The 21,629-nt window shown below is 41.2% G+C and overlaps 2 protein-coding genes across 14 annotated transcripts in view; both read right to left on the bottom strand.

Moving 5' to 3' along the window:
* The window catches only part of LOC109901251 (zinc finger protein 583-like), an 880,650-nt gene that overhangs the window by 232,761 nt on the left and 626,260 nt on the right, over positions 1–21,629 (bottom strand). The window lies entirely within an intron of this gene.
* On the bottom strand, positions 12,425–15,759 carry LOC116376438 (zinc finger protein 777-like). Of its 2 annotated transcripts, XM_031836631.1 has the most exons (3): positions 15,628–15,759; positions 14,484–15,447; positions 12,425–13,228 (listed from the first exon to the last, which is right to left on the bottom strand). In XM_031836631.1, the coding sequence occupies exons 1-2, from the start codon at positions 15,631–15,633 to the stop codon at positions 14,497–14,499; spliced, it is 957 nt and encodes a 318-aa protein (XP_031692491.1). In that variant the 5' UTR covers positions 15,634–15,759; the 3' UTR covers positions 12,425–13,228; positions 14,484–14,496. The 2 variants fall into 2 exon arrangements, with proteins under 2 accessions (XP_031692491.1, XP_031692490.1); XM_031836630.1 differs by lacking the exon at positions 12,425–13,228 and having other exon boundaries at positions 13,656–15,447.

Genomic DNA, 21,629 nt, shown 5'->3' with positions numbered 1-21,629 from the left:
TTAAAAAGATAAAGGCATCCTTCCAAACTTAGTTGCCACACGAGGAAGAAAACAGCTCAGGGATTTCAACATGAGGCCAATGGTGACTTTAAAAACAATCAAGGACGCATGGCAAACAATGGCAGAAATGAGGACGTACGAAGGGAAAGCAAAGGCCAAAATTCAGCACTATTTAGTGGGACAGCGCCGCCTACATACGGTTACATTTTAGTCATTTAGCAGACACTCTGGGACAATTACAGGAGCAATAGGGTTAAGTGCCTTGCTCAAGGGCACATCACAGAGCCTTGTCTGGCTCAGGATTCAAACCAGCAACCTTTCTGTTACTTGGCCCAAACGCTCTAACCACTAGGCTACCTTAAATGGTTTAAATCATGACAAAGAGGTGGGGTGTTAGTTTAATTTGGAAAGCTTTTATTTAGTATTTACCACTGTAAAACATATTTACTATTACAGTTTAAACTAACAGAAGAATGTGTTAAATGAGCATTATTTAGAGACCCCCTCAAATGCACAGTGAAAGTTACACCCCGGACTAAAAGACAGATGAGAGTATTTTCATTGCATACTCTTTACAGCAATAGGCATTTGCTTTCCAAACATTTTTTCCCAGCATTTATTTTATATTGCGATATGCCGGGCCTCTCTACTTTTCACCGACAGTCGCAACTCAACAATCATCTACTTAGTATTTGCTGTGAGAGCTGCCCAAATTGCTCGCGCTGCCTTTCCTCCTGACTGTAGGCAATAAGATTTAAAACATCTACAACTAATATTTTTGAAAGAAGCTAATGATCCTCTGTGGCCAAATCATGCTTTAGCTGCCTATTTTTAATTATTTACTGATGTATTTCTGTATAGACAGGAGTAGGGTAATTATATAATTTTATAAAATTTACTTTAATTTAAAGCTTTGCCTAGCCTTATGGACGCGCAACCTATGTGTAAGGAGGTAACATGATATCTATCATAAGGGAATTACTAGTTATCTCACGGGCTCTGACAGAGAAGTAGCCTATGTGAGCGCTTTATCAGTAGTTCTAAACAAACAGTTAAGTATCCTTCACCAATAAATTAATGAAACATCCGAGATAATAGGCGGGTTTATGCTGTGAACAACATGCTTTTATTAGCCTACCAGAATTGCCTACAAAAAAAGGTTTGTGATAGGCCTTCAATTAAAAAGGTTATAGTTCACAATGATTAAAAATACATTTAATCATCAAAATAAAATGAAGAGATAGTAAACTTTCACGATGAAACTTTGTTTAATCGTTGAAGTGTTGGCTAATGGTTTACTAAACATAAGGAAGCTATCTGATTTTCAATAGCACCGATGACAAATACCTATTAATTTGATGGATGATATGCGAGACCTTGCTTAATGGATGGATTTGTTGGACGGGTTGCAAAATAAATCCTCCCATTGCAGGGATCAACTTCCCGTGGCATGCAGTTTTATAGCCTCATGCAGTCGAGGCAGTTTATTATTGTTATTATAATAAACTATTATTACCTTACTATTCAGCTATTTCAAATACTTCAAGGTATAGTCAACCACCTAGTATGAGAGAAAAAAAATCTTATTTGCACACAAATTATTGGACAATAATATTGAGTGGAGTCGTTTTATTAGCGGGAAGACGTTTAACAAATGTCTAACTGTGTCTTTGGTAAACAAAAGTGTCACATTACATAGCGGCATATTTATCTATCAGGGCATTTGAAGCTGAACAGAGATCTTCACGCCTTCTGCCAAACCAGGTCTGATATCACAAAGAAGATTCGTCCTGTCCTTTTGGGGATTTAGATAATCAAACACTATTTTAGTGACTGCAGATTACGGGTGTGGAGCTGTTTTTACGCACCAATAATCTGTGTTCTATTCACCATTGTGCATGCCCTTGGTGACAGTCTGTTCATTACAGCTAAAAGCGGTTATGTGGGGTTTGTAGTGAGTCTCTTATAGAATGTCTGATCAATCAGTTGCCTGAGTACATCAGTCTTATAGACAGTGTAGTCGTGTACAGTTACAGCGCTTACAATTATATATATATATTTTTTAAAATCAGCTCAATTATGCTCTGCTCCTTGCTCGCCCACATACATGATCTGGCATTCAAAAGCAGCCATGCTTTAGGCTATCAAATAACTTGTCAATCATATCAATTAATAGAAACAGTGAATGAATGGTTGAAGCAACCATTACATGGTCTGACAAACTGCATAACAATTTAAGCGACTTCGTATCTCCTTGAAACAACTTAGTATCTCATTTGAATGACTTAGCATCTCTTTTATGTGACTTTAACTAAGTAATTCAAACATGATACTAAGTCATTAGAACGAGACACTAAGTTGTTTGAACAAAATACTAAGTCGTTCAAATGAGAATTCCAAGAATCACATTTTTATATATTTTTTCGCCTTGGGTTTCAGGGCTTCCATAATTCCTGTACATGCAAATGTATTTGACGAATAAAGGTGATTCTGATTTGGAGTGCCTTGAAGGAGGAAGGAGTAGCGATTGTGGTGACTGGAAGGTGAGCCGGCAGCAATGACCCCATCATATTGGTTTTAAAGCGCTGGGGGTGTATGCAGAATAGGGTAAGATCAGATGTAATATATACTAAAGAGAGTCTCAATGAAAGTCTTTTTTTGAGTCCCATTTTGTGTACATTTTTTCCCCAGTTTATCACATTATCATGCCGATTGAGATGTGTCTGTGTGGTTTTCATATGGTGCGTTTAAAACTTCTTTGTTAAAATAATAAAGTAGTTAAATGTAAGTAATGAAATAGACATTTGTGAACATCATATTGCCTACAGAGTACAAACACAATATGTAACAGACTTTTTAGGCTTCTATATGCCTTATAAATCACACAATGCCTGGATGCAATATTCTACGCAGGAACGTTCTACACTGAAATCTGTTACTCTCGTTATTCCTAATGCATCTCTGGATATTTGTATGCTGACAACAATGAAAATTCATCTTTCTCTTTAAAATGTTCTCTCTTTTCCTATTTTTTCTCTTTAAATTGTATCTAAACATCAGAAGCTATCGAGTGGAGTGGTTACTTTCTATGTTACAGAGTGGAATGTTTTTCTGCTTGTGTATCCTAAGGTAGTTACTCTCTGAATGGCCTCTCTCCCGTGTGGACATTCAGGTGCATCTTCAGATGGTGCTGGTGGGAGAACCTCTTCTCACACTGGGGGCAGCTGTAGGGTTTCTCCCCGGTGTGGACCCTCTGGTGCCGCTTCAAGTGGCCAGCCTGGGAAAAGCACATTTGACATTGGGTACAGCTGAAGGGTTTCTCCCCTGTGTGGACCCTCTGGTGCCTCTTCAGGTTGCCGCACTGGGCAAAGCGCATATGACACTGGGTACAGCTGAAAGATTTCACCCCTGTGTGGACCCTCTTGTGGATCTCCGCCTTCTGGGGGCAGCTGAAGCCTTTGTTACAGAACATGCAGAGGAACCGTTTCTCTTTACTATTGCCTGATGTGGCTCCCCCTCCCTGAACCTGGGCTGTAGCACTGTCGTTTGAGTTCAATACCTGATCGAAAAGGACACCGCTGTGTGAATCGGAATGCCTCATCGACATGGACACTGGGTTGCGATTTCTGACCGCCTGTAAAGGGGAGTGGGTCACGACATTTGGATTTGTCTCTAACCTTTCCCTGTAATCTAAGAAATATCTGCCTTGTGAGTGTTGTTCTCCGAAGTGAGTCTTGTCTACATTCCATGTCAGAGGCGCATCGCCCTCCACTTTCACAGTCACCTCATCTATAACCTCCCCTTGCTTATCTAGGCAACCTTCAGAGTGTACACTACTACTGTACCGGTTCCAGTCCCCTCTAGACAGATCAGTTTGTCTCTCTAAACCCATCTCTGTAGGGTAAGAAGAAGACAGATCATTGCCAGTCTCTAACGAGTCCCGATAGGAAGGAACCTTCCTCAAACTCGGAATACGGTAAAGTAAATACTCTGAGCCGGGAGCAGTAGGACAGCCCAGCCTTTCCTGCCCCAGTCTCTCTGGATCTGACCTGTTATCAGATCCTGTGTGTAAGAGCCTTTGTGTTACAGTTAAAGTCTCCATGTCTGTCTCTGACTTGAGGACGGCGTTCAGCGTTCCACTGACCTCCGTGATGCTGCGTCCGATCCTGGTCTGGGCCGCTGCAGCGGTGGCGAGGTCCTCAGTGACTACAGGGTGCGCCACTCCAGCCATTGCTCCAGTCTGGATGTCTCTGCTGTCCTGTGGATCCACCTCTCCTTCAGACCTCTCCAGCTTGACCCCAGGACCTGCAGCCTCTGCATCTGAAGACTAAAACAAGAAGAGAGGAGGTTATTATCGGTACATGAGTTGAATTGGATAACAATAACATAGGGAAGTCTCACAAGCTCCACTATGGCAGATAAATGAGGATGTAAATGTAAGCAAATTAATAGCTGAAGGGAGCCTTTCTGAAATAAAATGGCCACATTTGATGTACTGTAATGTTGATGTAATACCATTACACTAACCTCTATCACAATAATGTGCTGGGTTGAGGTTCCACTCCCCTCATCAACAGTGATGGGTTGGTCATCTCTCCATGTGTTGTGTCCCGCTGGCTTCACAAGGCTCCTGTGGCCTCCAGTGAGAGGCCCTTCACCTGAGGGAGTGATTGGGGATGGTTAAGTTATATTGTACACTATTGACACGGTCTACAATTGGCAAGGATGTAAGGTAACACTTCTCATAATTTCTTGATATACTATTTATTGTTCCATGCATCACATTATTTTAGTTGAGTATGAACATAGGGAATTTGGATAGAATGTGATAACTTCTTGCACAAAGGAACTGTTCTTAACTGACCTGCCTGGTAAAATAAAGAACACATATATTGTGCAAGATAGCTAAGTAATCAGGGGAAGTATTGTTGCATCCTGTAGCTACCCTGGATTTATAAGCGTGGCCACTTGAGCATGCTTTTAGGGCAGTCAATTTCCGTGGGACTACAGGTCAGAAGGCTGATGGTTTACTATTTCTACATTGTAGAATAATAGTGAAGACATCAAAACTATGAAATAACACATATGGAATCATGTAGTAACCAAAAAAGTGTTAAACAAATCTAAATATATTTTAGATTCTTCAAAGTAGCCACCCTTTGCCTTGATGACCGCTTTGCACACTCTTGGCATTCTCTCAACCAGCTTCATGAGGTAGTTACCTGAAATCCATTTCAATTAACAGGTGTGCCTTGTTAAAAGTTAATTTCTTCAAGTGCAGTCACAAAAACCATCAAATGCTATGATGAAACTGGCTCTCATAGGAACTCCACAGGAAGGGAAGACCCAGAGTTACCTCTGCTGCAGAGGATAAGTTCATAGACTTACCAGCCTCAGAAATTGCAGCCAAAATAAATGCTTCACAGAGTTCAAGTAACAGACACATCTCAACATCAACTGTTCAGAGGAGACTGCGTGAATCAGGCCTTCATGGTTGAATTGCTGCAAAGAAATCACTACTAAAGGACATCAATAAGAAGAAGAGACTTGCTTGGGCCAAGAAACACGAGCAATGGACATTAGACCGGTGGAAATCTGTCCTTTGGTCTGATGAGTCCAAATTTGAGATTTTTGGTTCCAAATGCCACGTCTTTGTGAGACGCAGAGTAGGTGAACGGATTATCTCTGCATGTGTAGTTCCCACTGTGAAGCATGGAGGAGGAGGTGTGATGGTGCTTTGCTGTTGACACTGTCAGTGATTTATTTAGAATTCAAGGCACACTTAACCAGTATGGCTACCACAGCATTATGCAGCGATATGCCATCCCATCTGGTTTATGCTTTGCGGGACTATCATTTGTCTTTCACCAGGACCCAACACACCTCCAGACTGTGTAAGGGCTATTTGACCAAGGACAGTGATGGAGTGTTGCATCAGATGACCTGGCCTCCACAATCACCTGATCTCAACCCAATTGAGATGGTTTGGGATGAATTGGACCGCAGAGTGAAGGAAAAGCAGCCAACAAGTGCTCAGCATATATGGGAACACTTTCAAGACTTTTGGAAAAGCATTCCAGGTGAAGCTGGTTGAGAGAATACCAAGTGTGTGCAAAGCTGTCAAAGGCAAAGGGTGGCTACTTTAACACTTTTTTGGTTACTACATGATTCCATGTGTTATTTCATAGTTTGATGTCTTCATTATTATTCTACAATGTAAAAAATAGTAAAAACCCTTGAATGAGTAGGTTTGTCCAAACTTTTGACTGGCACTGTACATGACACCACACCCTCTCATTGCCCACGCCGCAGACACTGACAGTTCAGATTAAGGAAGACATCCCATATAATAACCAGCGGGACCCAGGTGTCATGTCATCAATGCACAGCATCAAGCCCTTCACGGATACGTTCCATGACAGGGCGAATTAAACTACACAGAGCAGTGGGGGTGGCAGAGAGAAACACGGAGATTGAAGGTGTGTGTCTGTGTATCATGGCAAAGTTCACAGTCATTTCACGCTGTCTATATTAAAACCAGTTAAATGTAACTAAAAGTAATCCAAAATGTATTCTACATAATCCCCAAAAGTAAGTATTTATCATGAGAGGGCCTTCAACAATAACTAGCAATGCTGCATACTCCTAGAAATGTATCCTGTGAGGGAGTTGTGTGGTTTAAAAGAGCAGATATCTACTCTGCCACTTGATCATGTTTTTGTTTTTAGCACTATCGATTTCTGCGGGGCTTGATGGTTGAGGGTTCGAGCTGCACTCTCTGCCTGTTTCATTACAATACTATCCAAAAACGGACCAATACCCAATTCTGGGTACACATCTTAACACATGCGCAGATGTGAAAGGGGCGACACTCCCCACAGCCTAATGCAAAATGTACCTCTTGCCATTCCTCTGCATCGGTCAAGGATCTTGACACTACTGGGACGACTGGTGAGGACGCGCTCCCGTGCCACCTTCAATTCCAATTGTTGTAGTTTCCTCCGCAATCCCCTGTTTTCTTTCTGGCTTTGAGTTATTTCCAAACGAAACACTGCATAGTCGTCGTCTACGAGTTTACAGATCTCTGCCACGGCTGTATTCGCTAGCATCTCCATGATGGAGGCAATTTGAGTGTGAAAAATCATACAGTCAGCCATTGTTGTTAGCGAACGTTAGCAGCTAGCTAGATAACATCATCAACCAAGTTCCGTCTCCAACGCGAATTAAAGACTACCTGGGGTAAGTATGTGCAGCGCGGTTACATGTGTCATATTTTGAGTTCAACGGTGCCAATAAACGTCTAAATAACAAAAACGCTAACGTGGAACTTGTTCTTGGTCACTACACTTCCTTTCACTAAGCCTGGTTACGTTAACTTCGCACTAAAGAGAAGGCTTCTTATTGGTTGGCGTCATAGCTAAAATGCTGAGGTTAAATGGAAAAGGAATAGGAATTCGCGCTGTTAGTTTAATTACGGTACTGCTTATAACATTATACATAAACTCTCCTATTCATGATCACTAACTTCCAAGCTCAGACTAATTTAGCAAGATTAGAATAATTACTTTTTTCCATCCTCCGTAAGGTAAATATTACACTGTCCTTGTTCTAGCCTAGATTTACGGGCTCTAAAAACAGGTATTCAGACAAGCCCGTTTTAAATGAAAAGTTCAATGGTTTATGAGGGGTATCTGACCAAGATACTATACATGATATGTAGAGCCCTATTAAAAACGGACGTAATCACAGATTCCAGACTTTCAAACGTAATTCACCAATATTTTTAAAAATGTATCATATTAATCACATGACATGAAAAAAAAGGCATCAGTGATTTGTATTTTCCTGCAACTTCCTGAAACAGGAATGACCGTGTGTGTGCCTAAGTATACACTTTGTGTAGCCGTTAGCAATGCTGCTAATGATAACCTTCTAATAGAGATGGAAAGCCTTAACCAAAAACCTTCTAATTTAAATGTTAACTACACTGTAGCCTATACCAACCTGGCTTGATTATTTGCATCAATCCAGTGGCCATTTGTTTAGAAGACTCTGCAATCGCATGAGCACTACAGAAACATCACAACCAAAAGATAGTCTCTTGCTGGTGCACACTTGCATTAAAAAGGTAACTCCACCCCAAAAATCTAAATATCTAATATTTTTCCCAAACCTCAGGTGGGCTTATCAAATGTTGTTTTTCTATTTAAAAAAGTGATTTTGAGAGAGAACCTGAAAAGGACACCTGCAGAAATTAAACTGAGAAAATGATTTTATTGGATTAAATATGTCAGCTACAGAATGGTTCCCAGCTCTCTGTGAAGGCTGAAGCCCAGGGTGACCTGCTCTGTTCATCATGGATACTATGGTGTTTGTATCATAGGAACAGGAGGGTCTATCTCTATCATCCCCAGGCCCTGTTCCATCCCTGCACTGAGAATGTGAAGAGAAGGGTCTGGGCTGCAGACTGGATCCCTGACTGGAGCCTCTGTCTCTCTGATGACCACCAGGACTGAGGTGTTCAGTCCACCTGTCCACTGGTTGTGTTCTGTGTCGTGGTGGAGTCTCTGTCCTTCGCGGTTGGGTCCTGGTTCCAACTCGCGAAGGAAGAGCGATGGCTCCTGATCCAGTGTCCTGATCGGGGGCCAGGGTTTGTGACCAGCTGCTTCAGAGGTCCAATCTCTCCCGCCAGCAACACCGGTTATCAGCAGGTCCTCATGGACTGCAGACACAAATTTAACAGAAAATCATAAAGTTTTATATAAGAAACTCTTTGCTGTACACACAAACATGACATTATAAAATGTTAACCAGTCAAGCCTCTAACACTGTGATTCAAGTACCGTACAATATGGAGGCATTGGAGTTTATTATTTAAATTTTTTTACATGTGTTGATTCAAAAATTAAGTATAATGTTTTGGTTTCACTGAGATAAGGACAACACAGTCCCTGCAATGATACAAAAATAACCAAGTCAGTCAGAACAGTCAATGTTGTATTTAATTTCAACAAAATGGTCAGACAGTCACATAGTGAAGTACAGAACTTTAATTGTACAAACAACATGTGACAAGTAGAATAACTTTTACCTTTTCTTTTACCTTTTCTGAAAAGCTGGTACTCTCGCTTTGACAAAATACATTTGGAATAGTTTGGAAAAGGTTCAGCATTGCATTACACTGCTTCAATACTACATGTCAAGTAAACAAATTAAGGCACTCATTTCCTCAATATAAATGACTAGCATCAAACAACTGGACAAGGTTGTCACTTCATCAGTGAAGCATTTTTACAGACACCATATCATCTACTCTGCCTCATCATACTCATTCTTTCCTCAGTTCACCGCATCCAGTTTCCCACTACATCCAAAACAAACAGAATTAACATCAAAATAACTAATACTACATTACATGACACTACACATGGGCCGTGTGCATTTTCTGATGGTGTATCCTGAGGTAGCTCCTCTCTGAAAACCTCTTCTCGCAGCGAGTACAGGCAAACGGGCTCTTTCGTGTGGATCTTCAGGTGCATCTTCAGCTAGTGCGAGAACCTCTTCTCACACTGGGGGAGCTCTAGGATTTCTCCCTTGTGTGGACTCTCTGGTGCCTCTTCAGGTTGGATGAGTGTGAAAAACTAGACGTGCACAGGTGGCAGCCGAATGGCTTCTCCCCTGTGTGAACCCTCTGGTGCCTCTTCAGAATGGACAAGTGTGAAAAACAGGCCCGGCACAGGTGGCAGCTGAACGATGTCTCCCCTGTGTGCATCCTCTGGTGGATCTCCACCTGTTTGGGGAAACTGAAAGTTTTCCCACAGAATGAACACGGGAAGCACTTCTCTTTGCAACCGGATCTACTAATAGCGTTACTACTACTGTCATTTGTCAATGGGCTGGTGCTGCCATTTAGTGTGGAGGTACTGGCATTGTCTGAGGTCTGGTTTAACATTAGGAGAGTGTGAGGAGGATGAAGGCCAGGGAGTGTCTGTGTTGTCGCAGGGTCCATGTGTTAAAGGAATTTGATTTCTATATGTTTATTAACCAATTCAATTAATACACTCAGCCCATTTCTAACAATTTGTAAGATACTTATTTGCATAAAATGGACAGAGACCAGTCTCAAAATCAATCAATAGCGTTATTCTCGAGAGTACTGATCATGGTACAATTTACAACAGGTTATATAAACTAAAAATGACGTCATAGGTTTTAAACGGTCCCTCCTCCACTCCGATACAATGGCAGTATAGTTCACAAGCCTTCCCACATCGTCCACCACCTGTTTGATAATTTACTACCAGCCCAAGGTCTCTCCTCTCCCTGTGTAGATAAGATAAGGAACACAGCATTCTAGCCAGTCTGACGATACCTTAATTCGTTTCTACCAAGGAACGGACAGTCTTTGTTCTAATTCTTGATTATAATTACACACATTATATTCATTATTATAATAAGATTCATACATCCATACAGTAACATAATCCTATTCTGTTTAGTCATGGTTCTGATTGAAATGTATACATAATTTAGTCATTATTGATAAAAATCCCTTAACACCATGTTCCAGTTGATAGATCCTATAGAAGGCAGGCTGAAGGCAGCACCTGTTAGGAGGTTAACCTGAGGCATCATCAGTCTCTCTGAATCACAACTATAGGAGCAGGACGGAGCATCGCTAGCCGAATCTGTGTCTGTTGTCTTCCATTGGAAGGACTTTAGCTTCCCTCCAGGCCTGAGGGCAAACACATTCTAGTAGGCTTAGATTGAAGATATGGAAAATAGGAGTGGCAATATTGTCCGTTATTATCCTCAGTAATTTTCCTTCCAAGTTGTCAGACCCCAATGGCTTGTCATTGTTGATAAACAACCATTTTTTCACCTCTTCCACACTCCCTTTAGGGAATTCAAAATTACAATGCATTTCTTTCATAATTTGGTCAGTTATACTTGGATGTGTAGTGTCAGCGTTTGTTGCTGGCATGTCATGCCTAAATTGGCTAATCTTGCCAATGAAAAAATAATTAAAGTAGTTGGCAATATCAGTGGGTTTTGTAATGAATGTGCCATCTGATTCAATGAATGATGGACCTGAGTTACCCCAAATATGATGACTTGGACTCGACTTTGACTTTAACACCAATGACTCATGACTTCACCTGACTTGATACCCTCCCCAAGCCCAAATATAAAAAAACGATGCTATTAAAAAGTGTGCAGCGCATCAACTCTTCATTTAACGGATTACAGTTGGAAATGGACAGTAGCCAATCAAATTATGAGTGGCAGTGCAGAGGGCAGGTGAATTCAGATGGAGCCCTTGGAAAGATGATACCCAAAATTATTATTTTCAGATATAAAGACAACACTGTATCAACAAAAACGGATTGCAACTTGCAAAACATAAGGGAAGAAAATTATAGATGGGAGGCGCAACAATTTCCAACTTTGTTCGACATTTGAAGCTGCACAAAGAACGGTAAGTCGTGGCTAATATAGCCGTTGGCTATATATTTTATTACTTTACTAGTGTATCATGTAGGCTAGCATAAAGTTAAATCAATGAGCCTCCACACAGTCAGTCAGTGCAGGAACGTGATCATTGCACTCAAGATTGAGCTACAACTGGCTAGGCAGTTTGAAGCCTAAATCCTGCCTGACGTTCCTAAAACAAGGTCGGGCGATTGTGTACAAGCCAACATCGCCCGATTGCGCCCCTCGATAGTCGATCACTATTGGGGGGTGGGGGTGTCTCATGGCTATCCATGTATTTCCATGTAAATTTAACATTTTGGGGAAATAAATAAATATAGATATTTTTAAAAGCATTCATGATTTGCGTAAATGTAATATACTAACTAATACTCTAATACTGTTAAATCTGAAATGGTATTACATTTAGTGAAGAGCACACGTAGCACATTCATCTCCTGCACATCTATCACTCCAGTGTTTTATTGGTATATTGTAATTACTTCGCCACCATGGCCTATTTATTGCCTTACCTCCCTTATCTTACCTCATTTGCACACACAGTATATAGACTTTTTCTACTGTATTATTGACTGTATGTTTGTTTATTTCATGTGTAACTGTGTTATTTTATGTGTTGAACTGCTTTGCTTTATCTTGGCCAGGTCGCAGTTGTGAATGAGAACTTGTTCTCAACTAGCCTACCTGGTTAAATAAAGCTGAAAAAACAGCACATGATGACTTGTTTAGGACTCGAAACTCAAAGTTAAAGACTTGTGACTTGACTCGGACTTGCCTGTCTTGACTTGGGACTTGTGCTAAGACTTGAGACTTACTTGTGACTTGTAAAACAATGACTTGGTCCCACCTCTGCGGTTTAGTCATATTTGCAGTACGTTTGCCAATCGGTTGTGCAGCTAAACTTATTTGCCATTCCTTTCGCTTAATTCCTCATCAATCCAAGGGAATTTAACCGTTTTTAAAATCACTACAAAACGTATTGTATGACCTCATACAACAGGCCCAACCTTTGGAACTTATCCAAAGCTACTATATTGTGATCGCTACATCCGATGGATTTGGATAAAGCATATTTCAGCAGCATTAGTAAAGATGTGATCAATATATGCTGATGATTTACAGTTTGAAGCTTTTCCTTGAGTGGGCAGCTTGATGAAAGCTAGTCAATATAGAAATGACCAGAAAATATACCTCCCTGTTGATATCACATACATTATAAAGCATTTCACACACATTGACTGTTAGCTTTCCACAATGGGTGAGGCAGATGAACCTATTTTAAATTTGTACCTTTATTTAACTAGGCAAGTCAGTTAAGAACAAATTCTTATTTTTTTAAATATATTTTTTTGAATTTGAATTGGATACCCCAATTTCACGGTATCCAATTGTTAGTAGCTACTATCTTGCCTCATCACTACAACTCCCGTACGGGCTCGGGAGAGACAAAGGTTGAAAGTCACGCGTCCTCCGATACACAACCCAACCAAGCCGCACTGCTTCTTAACACAGCGCGCATCCAACCCATTGTTTGGGTGTTGGTGGGATTATGTGCTGTGTGGTGGTGGAGTCTCTGTCCCTTGTGGTTCGGTCCTGGTTCCGACTCGGGAAGGAAGAGTGACGGCTCCTGATCCAGGGTTCTGATCCAGGGCCATGGCTTATGACCAGCCACCTCAGAGGTCCACTCTCTCCCGCTAATAAGACTGGATATCAGCAAGTCCTCATGGCCTGCAGACTGTAAACACAAATTGTACAGAATATCATATACACTGAGTACTAATTGACAGACTGACCAGGTGAATCCAGGTGAAAGCTATGATCCCTTATTAATGTCACTTGTTAAATCAGTGTAGATAAAGGGGAGGAGACTGGTTAAAGAAGGATTTTTAAGCCTTGAGACAATTGAGACATGGATTGTGCATGTGTGCCATTTAGAGGGTGAATGGGCAAGACAAAATATTTGAGTTCCTTTGAATTGGGTATGGTAGTAGATGCCAGACGCACCGGTTTGTGTCAAGAACTGCAACACTACTGGGTTTTTCATGTTTAACAGTTTCCCTTGTGCATCAAGAATGGTCCACCACCCAAAGGCCATCCAGCCAACTTGACATAACTGTGGGAAGCATTGGAGTCAACATGGGCCAACAGGGAAAGTCTTAGAATGAAAGTTCTATTTTCTGTTTATTAAACAAACACGTTTTAAATACACCATATGAAAACCACACATCTCAACTACAAATCTGCAGTAACTTAATGAACTGCATAAATGTTCTCATTAAACGTGTTTATTGATGGCCTCCCGAGTGGCTCAGTGGTCCAAGGCACTGCATCACAGTGCTAGCTGTGCCACAAGAGATCCTGGTTCGAGTCCAGGCTCTGTCGCAGCCGGCCACAACCGGGAGATCCATGGGGTGGCACACAATTGGCTCAGCATCACCCGGGTTAGGGGAGGGTTTGGCCGGCAGGGATGTTCTTGACCCATCGCGCTCTAGCAACTCCTGTGGCGGGCCGGTCCCAATGCACGCTGACATGGTCGCCAGGTGTACGGTGTTTTCTCCGAAACATTGGTCTGGCTGGCTTCTGGGTTAAGCGGCATTGTGTCAAGAAGCGGCTCGGCTGGGTTGTGTTTCGGAGAACGCACGTGCCTCGACCTTGTCCGTACAGGAGTTGCAGCAATGGGACAAGACCAGGAAATTGGGGAGAAAAAGTGGTCAGAAAATAAATAATAAAAGTTGTTGAATGGAAATAATGAAATTTGTGAACAAGAGTGTCTTTAGTGTAGGCTAAATTATGTTAAGACTTTTTAGGCGCATTTATCCCAAAATGCTCTTTGATGTTGTGGAAATTGATCTACGTCATCTCGCTGAGTCTATCTTTAGGGCAGGGTTTGATCTAAACTTCAGAAGCCATTGAATGGAATGGTTACTTTCTATGTTATAGAGTGAAATCCTGAGGAAGCTCCTCTGAGAACCTCTTCCGACAGTGCTTACAGGCGAACGGCCTCTAATCCGTGTGGACCTTCAAGTGCCTCTTCAGATGGTGCTGGTGGGAGAACCTCTTCTCACACTGGGGGCAGCTGTAGGGTTTCTCCCCTGTGTGGACCCTCTGGTGCCTCTTCAGGCTGCCAGCCTCAGCGAAGCGCATGTGACATTGGGTACAGCTGAAAGGTTTCTCCCCTGTGTGGACCCTCTGGTGGATCTCCACCTTCTGGGGGCAGCTGAAGCCTTTGTTGCAGAACATGCAGAGAAACCGTTTCTCTTTACTATTGCCTGATGTGGCTCCCCCTCCCTGAGCCTGGGCTCTAGCCATGTCGTTTGCGTTCAATACCTGATTGAAAAGGACGTGGGTGTGTGAATCAGAAGGCCCCATCGACGTGGACACTGGGTCGCAATCCCTGAGAATGTGTACAGGGGAGTGGGTCGCAACATTTGGATTTGTCTCTAAGCTTTCCCTGTAATCTAAGAAATCTCTGCCCTGTGAGTGTCCGTCACCTAGGTGACGATCTGGATTCCATGTGGGAGAGGCGTCGCCCTCCACTTTCACAATTACCTCATCTACAACCAGACATTCCCCTTTCTTATCTAGGCACCCTTCAGAGTATATACTACTGCTGTACCGGTTCCATTCCCCTTTAGACAGATCAGTCTGTGTCTCTAAACCCAAGGGCATGTTACCAGGGTCCATCTCTGTACTGTAAGAACATGATGGATCATCAACGCCAGTGACTAGTGCGTCACCATCTCCACGGGAATGAACCGTCCTCTGGATCTGGTGAAATACCGGTAAATACTCTGAGCCGGCTCTGGGCGGCGCTGGGGCGGTGGTGGAGTCCTCCGTTGCTATAGGGGGCGTGCCAGCCGTTCCAGTCTGGATATTTATGCTATGCTGTAGGTCCTCCTTTCTTTCAGACCTCTCCTGCTTCACCCCAGGACCTGCAGCCTCTGTATCTGCAGACTGACACAATAAGATAGGATGTTATTACCAGTACATGATTAGAATTTAATAACAATATCATATGGAAGTCTTACAAGCAAATGTAAGCAAGTGAATAGCTGAGGGGAGCCATTCTGAAAAAAACTGCCCACATTTGATTTACAAAGTAACTCATATTTTATGCAACACTATTACACTAACCTCCATCACGATAATGTGCTGGGTTGAGGTTCTACTCCCCTCATCAACAGTGATTGGTTGGTCATCTCTCCATGTATTGTGTCCCGCTGGCTTCACAAAGCTCCTGTGGCCTCCAGTGAGATGTCCTTCACCTGAGAGGGTGATTGGGGGAAAATAGATGGTTAGGTACCGTCAATGCTCAACACTATTGTACACTATTGACAGTTTTGACACTGTCTAGAATTGGCAAGGATGTAAGGTAACACTTCTCATAACTTATTGATATACTATTTATTGATGGTAGAGATCGACCGATTTATGTTTTTTCAAAGGCGATACCGATTATTGTAGGGCCAAAAAAGCAATTACAGATTAATCGGCTGATTTATATATATATATATATGTGTATATATATGGGTGGCAACCCTAAGTCTAAATATTGCTGTTACATTGCACACCCTTCAATGTTATGTCATATTTATGTAAAATTCTGGTAAATTAATTAGTCTTTGTTAGGAAGAAACACAGTTCGCAACGAGCCAGGTGGCCCAAACTGTTGCATATACCCTGACTCTGCTTGCACTGAATGCAAGAGAAGTGACAAAATTTCCCTAGTTAATATTTCCTATTGATATTGATTTTAAGAAAGGAATTGATGTTTATGGTTAGGTACATTCATGCAACGATTGTGCTTTTTTCACGAATGCGCTTTTGTTAAATCATCAGCTGTTTGGCGAAGTTGAAGTAGGCTGTGATTTGATGATAAATTAACCTCTCTTGAGTAGGGGGGCAGTATTTTCACATCCGGATGAAAAGCGTGCCCAAAGTAAACTGCCTGTTACTCAGGATCAGAAGCTAGGATGTGCATATAAGTTTCAAACTGTTAAAATTCTGTGAGTATAACAGAACTGATATGGCAGACTAAACCCCAAGGACAAACCATCATCAGCCATGTGTAGTTAACTAGTGATTATATGAAGATTGTTTTCTATAAGATCAATTTAATGCTAGCTAGCAACTTACCGTGGCTCCATGCAGCCACAAGGTCCTTTTGACGCTGCACTCCCGTAACAGGTGGTCAGCCCGCCACACAGTTTCCTCGTGGATTGCAATGTAATCGGCCATAATCGGCATCCAAAAAGGCTGATTACCGATTGTTATGGAAATTTGAAATCGGCCCTAATTAATCGTCCATGCCAATTATGTTCCATGTATCACATTGTTTTAATTGAGTATATAATCGGAAATGCAGTAAATCAAGAATCTGGATAGAATATGGTGTCTTTGCCCAAGATGGCTAAGTAATCAGGGGAATTATTAGTTACAGATAATGTGATTTAACCCAAGCATTTTGGTATCCATTGTACTGGGAGTTACAGATCTGGCTATACAAAACGTCTGCAGAGATGTTTTAACAAAGCTGGTATTGGCAATACCATCTTTGTTCTCGATTTGTGGAAATAGTGTCATAAAATGTCAGTGTCCAGTGGCAGGGGGTCCGTTTGAATTTAGAAAATGCGTCAAATAAAGAATCCATGAAGTACTCCATGAACTAATCCAAGAATGTGTACTCCAACAACTTATTTAAAATCTTCTCTCCTTGATCGAGACAGGTGGGGGTCCACCCCAAAGTGCTGCATGACAGACACCTGTCTCATCAATGAGAGAATAATTGAAATAGACAAGATGGTGGCGCACACATGGTTGGATTACAAAATGGAGCAAAACATTGATTGATTTTTAATAATGGAGTAATTTCTACATTCAAACGGAGCCTCTGCCACTGGACACAAACATTTTTAGGAGACTCCTGTTTCCACCAGTTGAGAATGAAGATAGTGTTGCCAATACCAGGTTAGCTGGAAAATCTCTGGCTATGCTTTGTATAGGCAAACATGTAACTCCCAGTATAATGCCTGCATACCATCATTTTTGTTGTTGCTTAAATCACATCTGGTGTTACAATCTACATCTGAACACATGGGCAGAGGGAAACCTGCGGCAGTATCTTTACTTTACTATTTTTATTTGTGACAACTTGTACTTTTACTTCACTACATTCCTAAAGAAGATGCTGTACTTTTTACTCCATACATTTTCCCGGACACCCAAAAGTACTCCTTACATTTTCAGTGCTTAGCAGGACAGGAAAATGGTCCAATTCAAGCACTTATCAAGAGAACTTATCTGGTCATCTTACTGCCTGGACTCATTAAAACACACATGCTTCGTTTGTAAATTATGTTGGAGTGTGCCACAGGGCTATCTCTACATTAAAATAACAAGAAAACGTGCAGTCTGGTTTGCTTAATATAAGGAATTTTTAATTATTTATACTTTTACTTTTTTATACTTTAGTATATTTTGGAAATTATATTTACTTTTGATACTTAAGTATATTTAAAACCAAAGACTTTAAGTCTTTTACTCAAGTAGTATTGTAACGACCCTGGGTTTATAAGCGCGGAAATCGACTCTGCCGAACGAGCATGCTTTTGCTGCACAGTCGATAGCGCCCCGGACCCCGGGGTCGAGACCTGCTCCCTGCTGTTTCATTACAGTGCCAGAAGTGGGATCGGACCTTGCACCCACGACAGTGCGTGTGCTTGACCGGTGAGCGCGTTCCTGTAAGACGTAGAGTCGCAAGCTAGCGCGAGGACGCGCTCTTTGAAAGGAGGGAGTAGTGTGACGACCCTGGGTTTATAAGTTACTGGTTGACTTTTAACTTGAGTCATTTTCTAATAAGGTATCTTTACTTTTGCTCAAGTATGACAACTGGGTACTTTTTCCACCAGTGGAGCTACTGTACATATGAACGCCTAAGGCCGCGCAGCATCGGCCTTATGCGAAACGTACCTCTTGCCATTCCTCTGTATCGGTCGAGGATCTTGACACTACTGGGACGACTGGCGAGGACGCGCTCTCGCATTGTCCTCTCTGCGCGCTCCCGTGACACCTTCAGTTCCAGTAGCTGTAGTTTCCTCCGCAATGCCCTGTTTTCTTTCTGGCTTTGAGTTATTTCCAAACGAAACACTGCATAGTCTTCGTCTACGAGTTTACAGATGTCTGCCACAGCTGCATTTGCTAGCACCTCCATGATGGAGGCTATTTGAGTGTGAAAAACCATACAGTTAGCCATTGTTTGCAGCTCGCTCGTGTTACCTAGTTAACATCTATGAACCAAGTCCTGTCTCCAACACGAATTAAAGACTGCATGGGGGTACGTATGTGATGCTGTGCCGGTAAATATGCGTCTAAATAACAACAATAAAAACGATAAGTGGAAAATGTTCTTCGGTACTGTTCACTTCACTTCCGTTTACACTGACGAGAAAGGATGTTACATAGAATTAGGAATTAGAATACCGGTACTAGAAAGGACATAAACCTTCTTATGGGGACGTTACCACAGCCACAAAGTCATAAGCCCCGCCCATTTATACAATGTTTTTTATTAAAATGTGGTTTTAAACTTAACCACACTGCTAACCTTATGTCTAACTTAATTAAAACACCATTTTTGTTTTCATGAATTTTTACAATATAGCCAATTTTGACTTTGCCTGTGATGGGATAAAGGTCAGTCATTTGTCAGGGAGTTAGTCACCCATGCTTTGCCAGTGCTGTGATAAAATATTTGTTCAAATAATACATTTTAAGAATGTATCTGCACTGAATGTTTGTTAGCTAACTAGCCAGTCTGTTTTAGAGGAATAATTCTATGAATTTTTCAAATTAACTGCCAACATACCATACACTGACTGAAATCAGTTGATGATAGGACTTAGACAAGTTGTAAATGCTGATATACTATCGTATAATAGCACTCACCACTTTCCAAGAAAACACAACTTGAGACATTTATGGTCAGTTTACATATATTTTAGAGGCTACTTATACAGAACATGTTCATAAAACTCATATAAACTGTACTTATAATTATGACAATATTTTAGGTTGACAAGAATTCTATTATAAAACTTTTGATATCACATGCCTTACTTTTAATTACCTGTCTAATTAAAAACAGGATTACGCCCCTACTGCCAATCATTCCAATTAGACTGGTTTGGATTTCTCCCTGACCAACATGGCTGCCATTATCACGCCTTTATAGAACTTTTAGGGTTGATGACAAAGCCTCTAGTAATTTATTGGGATCTCTATACAATGTTATTGATTGGCATCATTGCTCATATGGTGTCGCTAAATGAAAATGTTATAACATGCGCGCTGTCTTTTAATTACGGTACTGCTTATTACATATCAAATCTCCTATTCATGATAAATATCTTTCAAACGCAGAGCAGACTTGTTTAGAAAGACAAGTGTGTTAACAAGAATAGAGTAGAAAGTAATGTGTTTATTCCATCTACATCACCTCAGTAAGGTAAATATTAAACTGCCCTTGTTCTTGCCTAGGTTTACTGTCTCTAAAAATAGGTATTTACTCAAGCCTGTTTCAAATGACAAGTTAACAAAGGGTTAATGAGGGTTATGTGGTTAATTACACTCCTAAACAGAAGTATACTCTGACCCAGTTTGTATAGACAAGTCAGTCTGGAACAACAAGTACATGTGCACTTTAGTTCATAATATTTCACCTCAGTCATCACATGGCTTATAGGCCATTTACTACAAACAGCTTGAGGTCAAGGACTGTAGACTAAAAGGTGCTGTATGGTCTAACCAACATCTGCATTGACCACACAGCATTCACAGTGATATGGCCTCTGCAGAAGTCAGGGCATTCATACTTCTTGCACTTCGCCAAGCAGCACAGAGCTGTTGTCAAGGAAGTGAGTGTGTGTTTATACTAGACCTCCCACCCTCACCTACCAATCATGTCAATGCGGAGCTATATGGAGCCCTCCACATTGGTACACAATTTGAGAGGCCCACGTCGATGTGGTACGGAGCCCAATTTGGCTTCTGCATGCCTCTGGAGGCTCCCCAATTGCGCCACACCATCCATACGTCACCTCTGACCACATTTTCAGACCAAGCATAAATTGGCTCTTATCACAGTGACATGGTGACGTACACTCCCCTATGTATTTATTTGGACAGTGAAGCTAAAACTTCATTTGTCTCTATAGCCTACTCCAGCAGTTTGGATTTGAGATCAAATGTTTCATTTGAGGCAACACAGATTAAGTTGTGCACAATAGAAATGAATGGTATATCATGTATTGTGTCATTTTGGAGTCACTTTTATTGTAAGTAAGAATAGTATATGTTTATGAACACTGCTACATTAATGTGGATGCTACCATGATTACAGATAGTCCTGAATGAATCATGAATGATGATGAGTAAGAAATTTACAAAGGCACAAAGATCATTCCCCCAAGACATGCAACCTCTTAGCATTACCAATAACAGGGGAGGTTAGTAGTTATTTATTTTATTGAGAGGAGGGGGGGGGGGGGGTGATATTTATGCCTCGAACTTTCTCACACATCCACATTAATGTAGCAGTGTTATTATTATTTTTATTACCTACATTATGTTATTTCAAGTTATCCTTTTTGAGCGCAATATCACGTCATTAAAAAAATATACTTAAATTGGGCATGCCCATAAATTGGGCAATTGAAGGCATCTCGGCCTTATGTTAACATTGGTTGTTTCATTAAAATAATAGACCTTTAAAATGTTTTAGGCAACATTGTATACAACATTATCAGCAAGTGACTTGATTCCTACTGTGATAAAGCAATTTAAAATTGTTAAACAGGAGCGACAAGTGTGTTGATAATGGTAATTGTAAAACAAAAAATTTAAAGGTTGTGCCAACATATTAGGCGATAATTAAGAGAAAATGGTCTTGTCAGGTGAAAATGATATCAAACGTTTACCATGGCAACATTTGATGTACGATCACATTTACCGTGGTTGTCTAAAGCGTGCTATAGAGTTCACAGTTGGCGATGCCTCATTGTGATTGTTGTAAAGGATGGGGAATAACCAATTTCAATTATCATCATCACTATCTTTCCTTTGCGGTCACTCAAACTGAC

Source organism: Oncorhynchus kisutch, linkage group LG12 (genome assembly GCF_002021735.2).
Source record: "Oncorhynchus kisutch isolate 150728-3 linkage group LG12, Okis_V2, whole genome shotgun sequence".
Classification (NCBI taxonomy): Eukaryota; Metazoa; Chordata; class Actinopteri; order Salmoniformes; family Salmonidae; genus Oncorhynchus; species Oncorhynchus kisutch.
The sequence above is the reverse complement of the archived record's forward strand: the minus strand, read 5'-3'. Positions and strand labels throughout refer to the sequence as shown.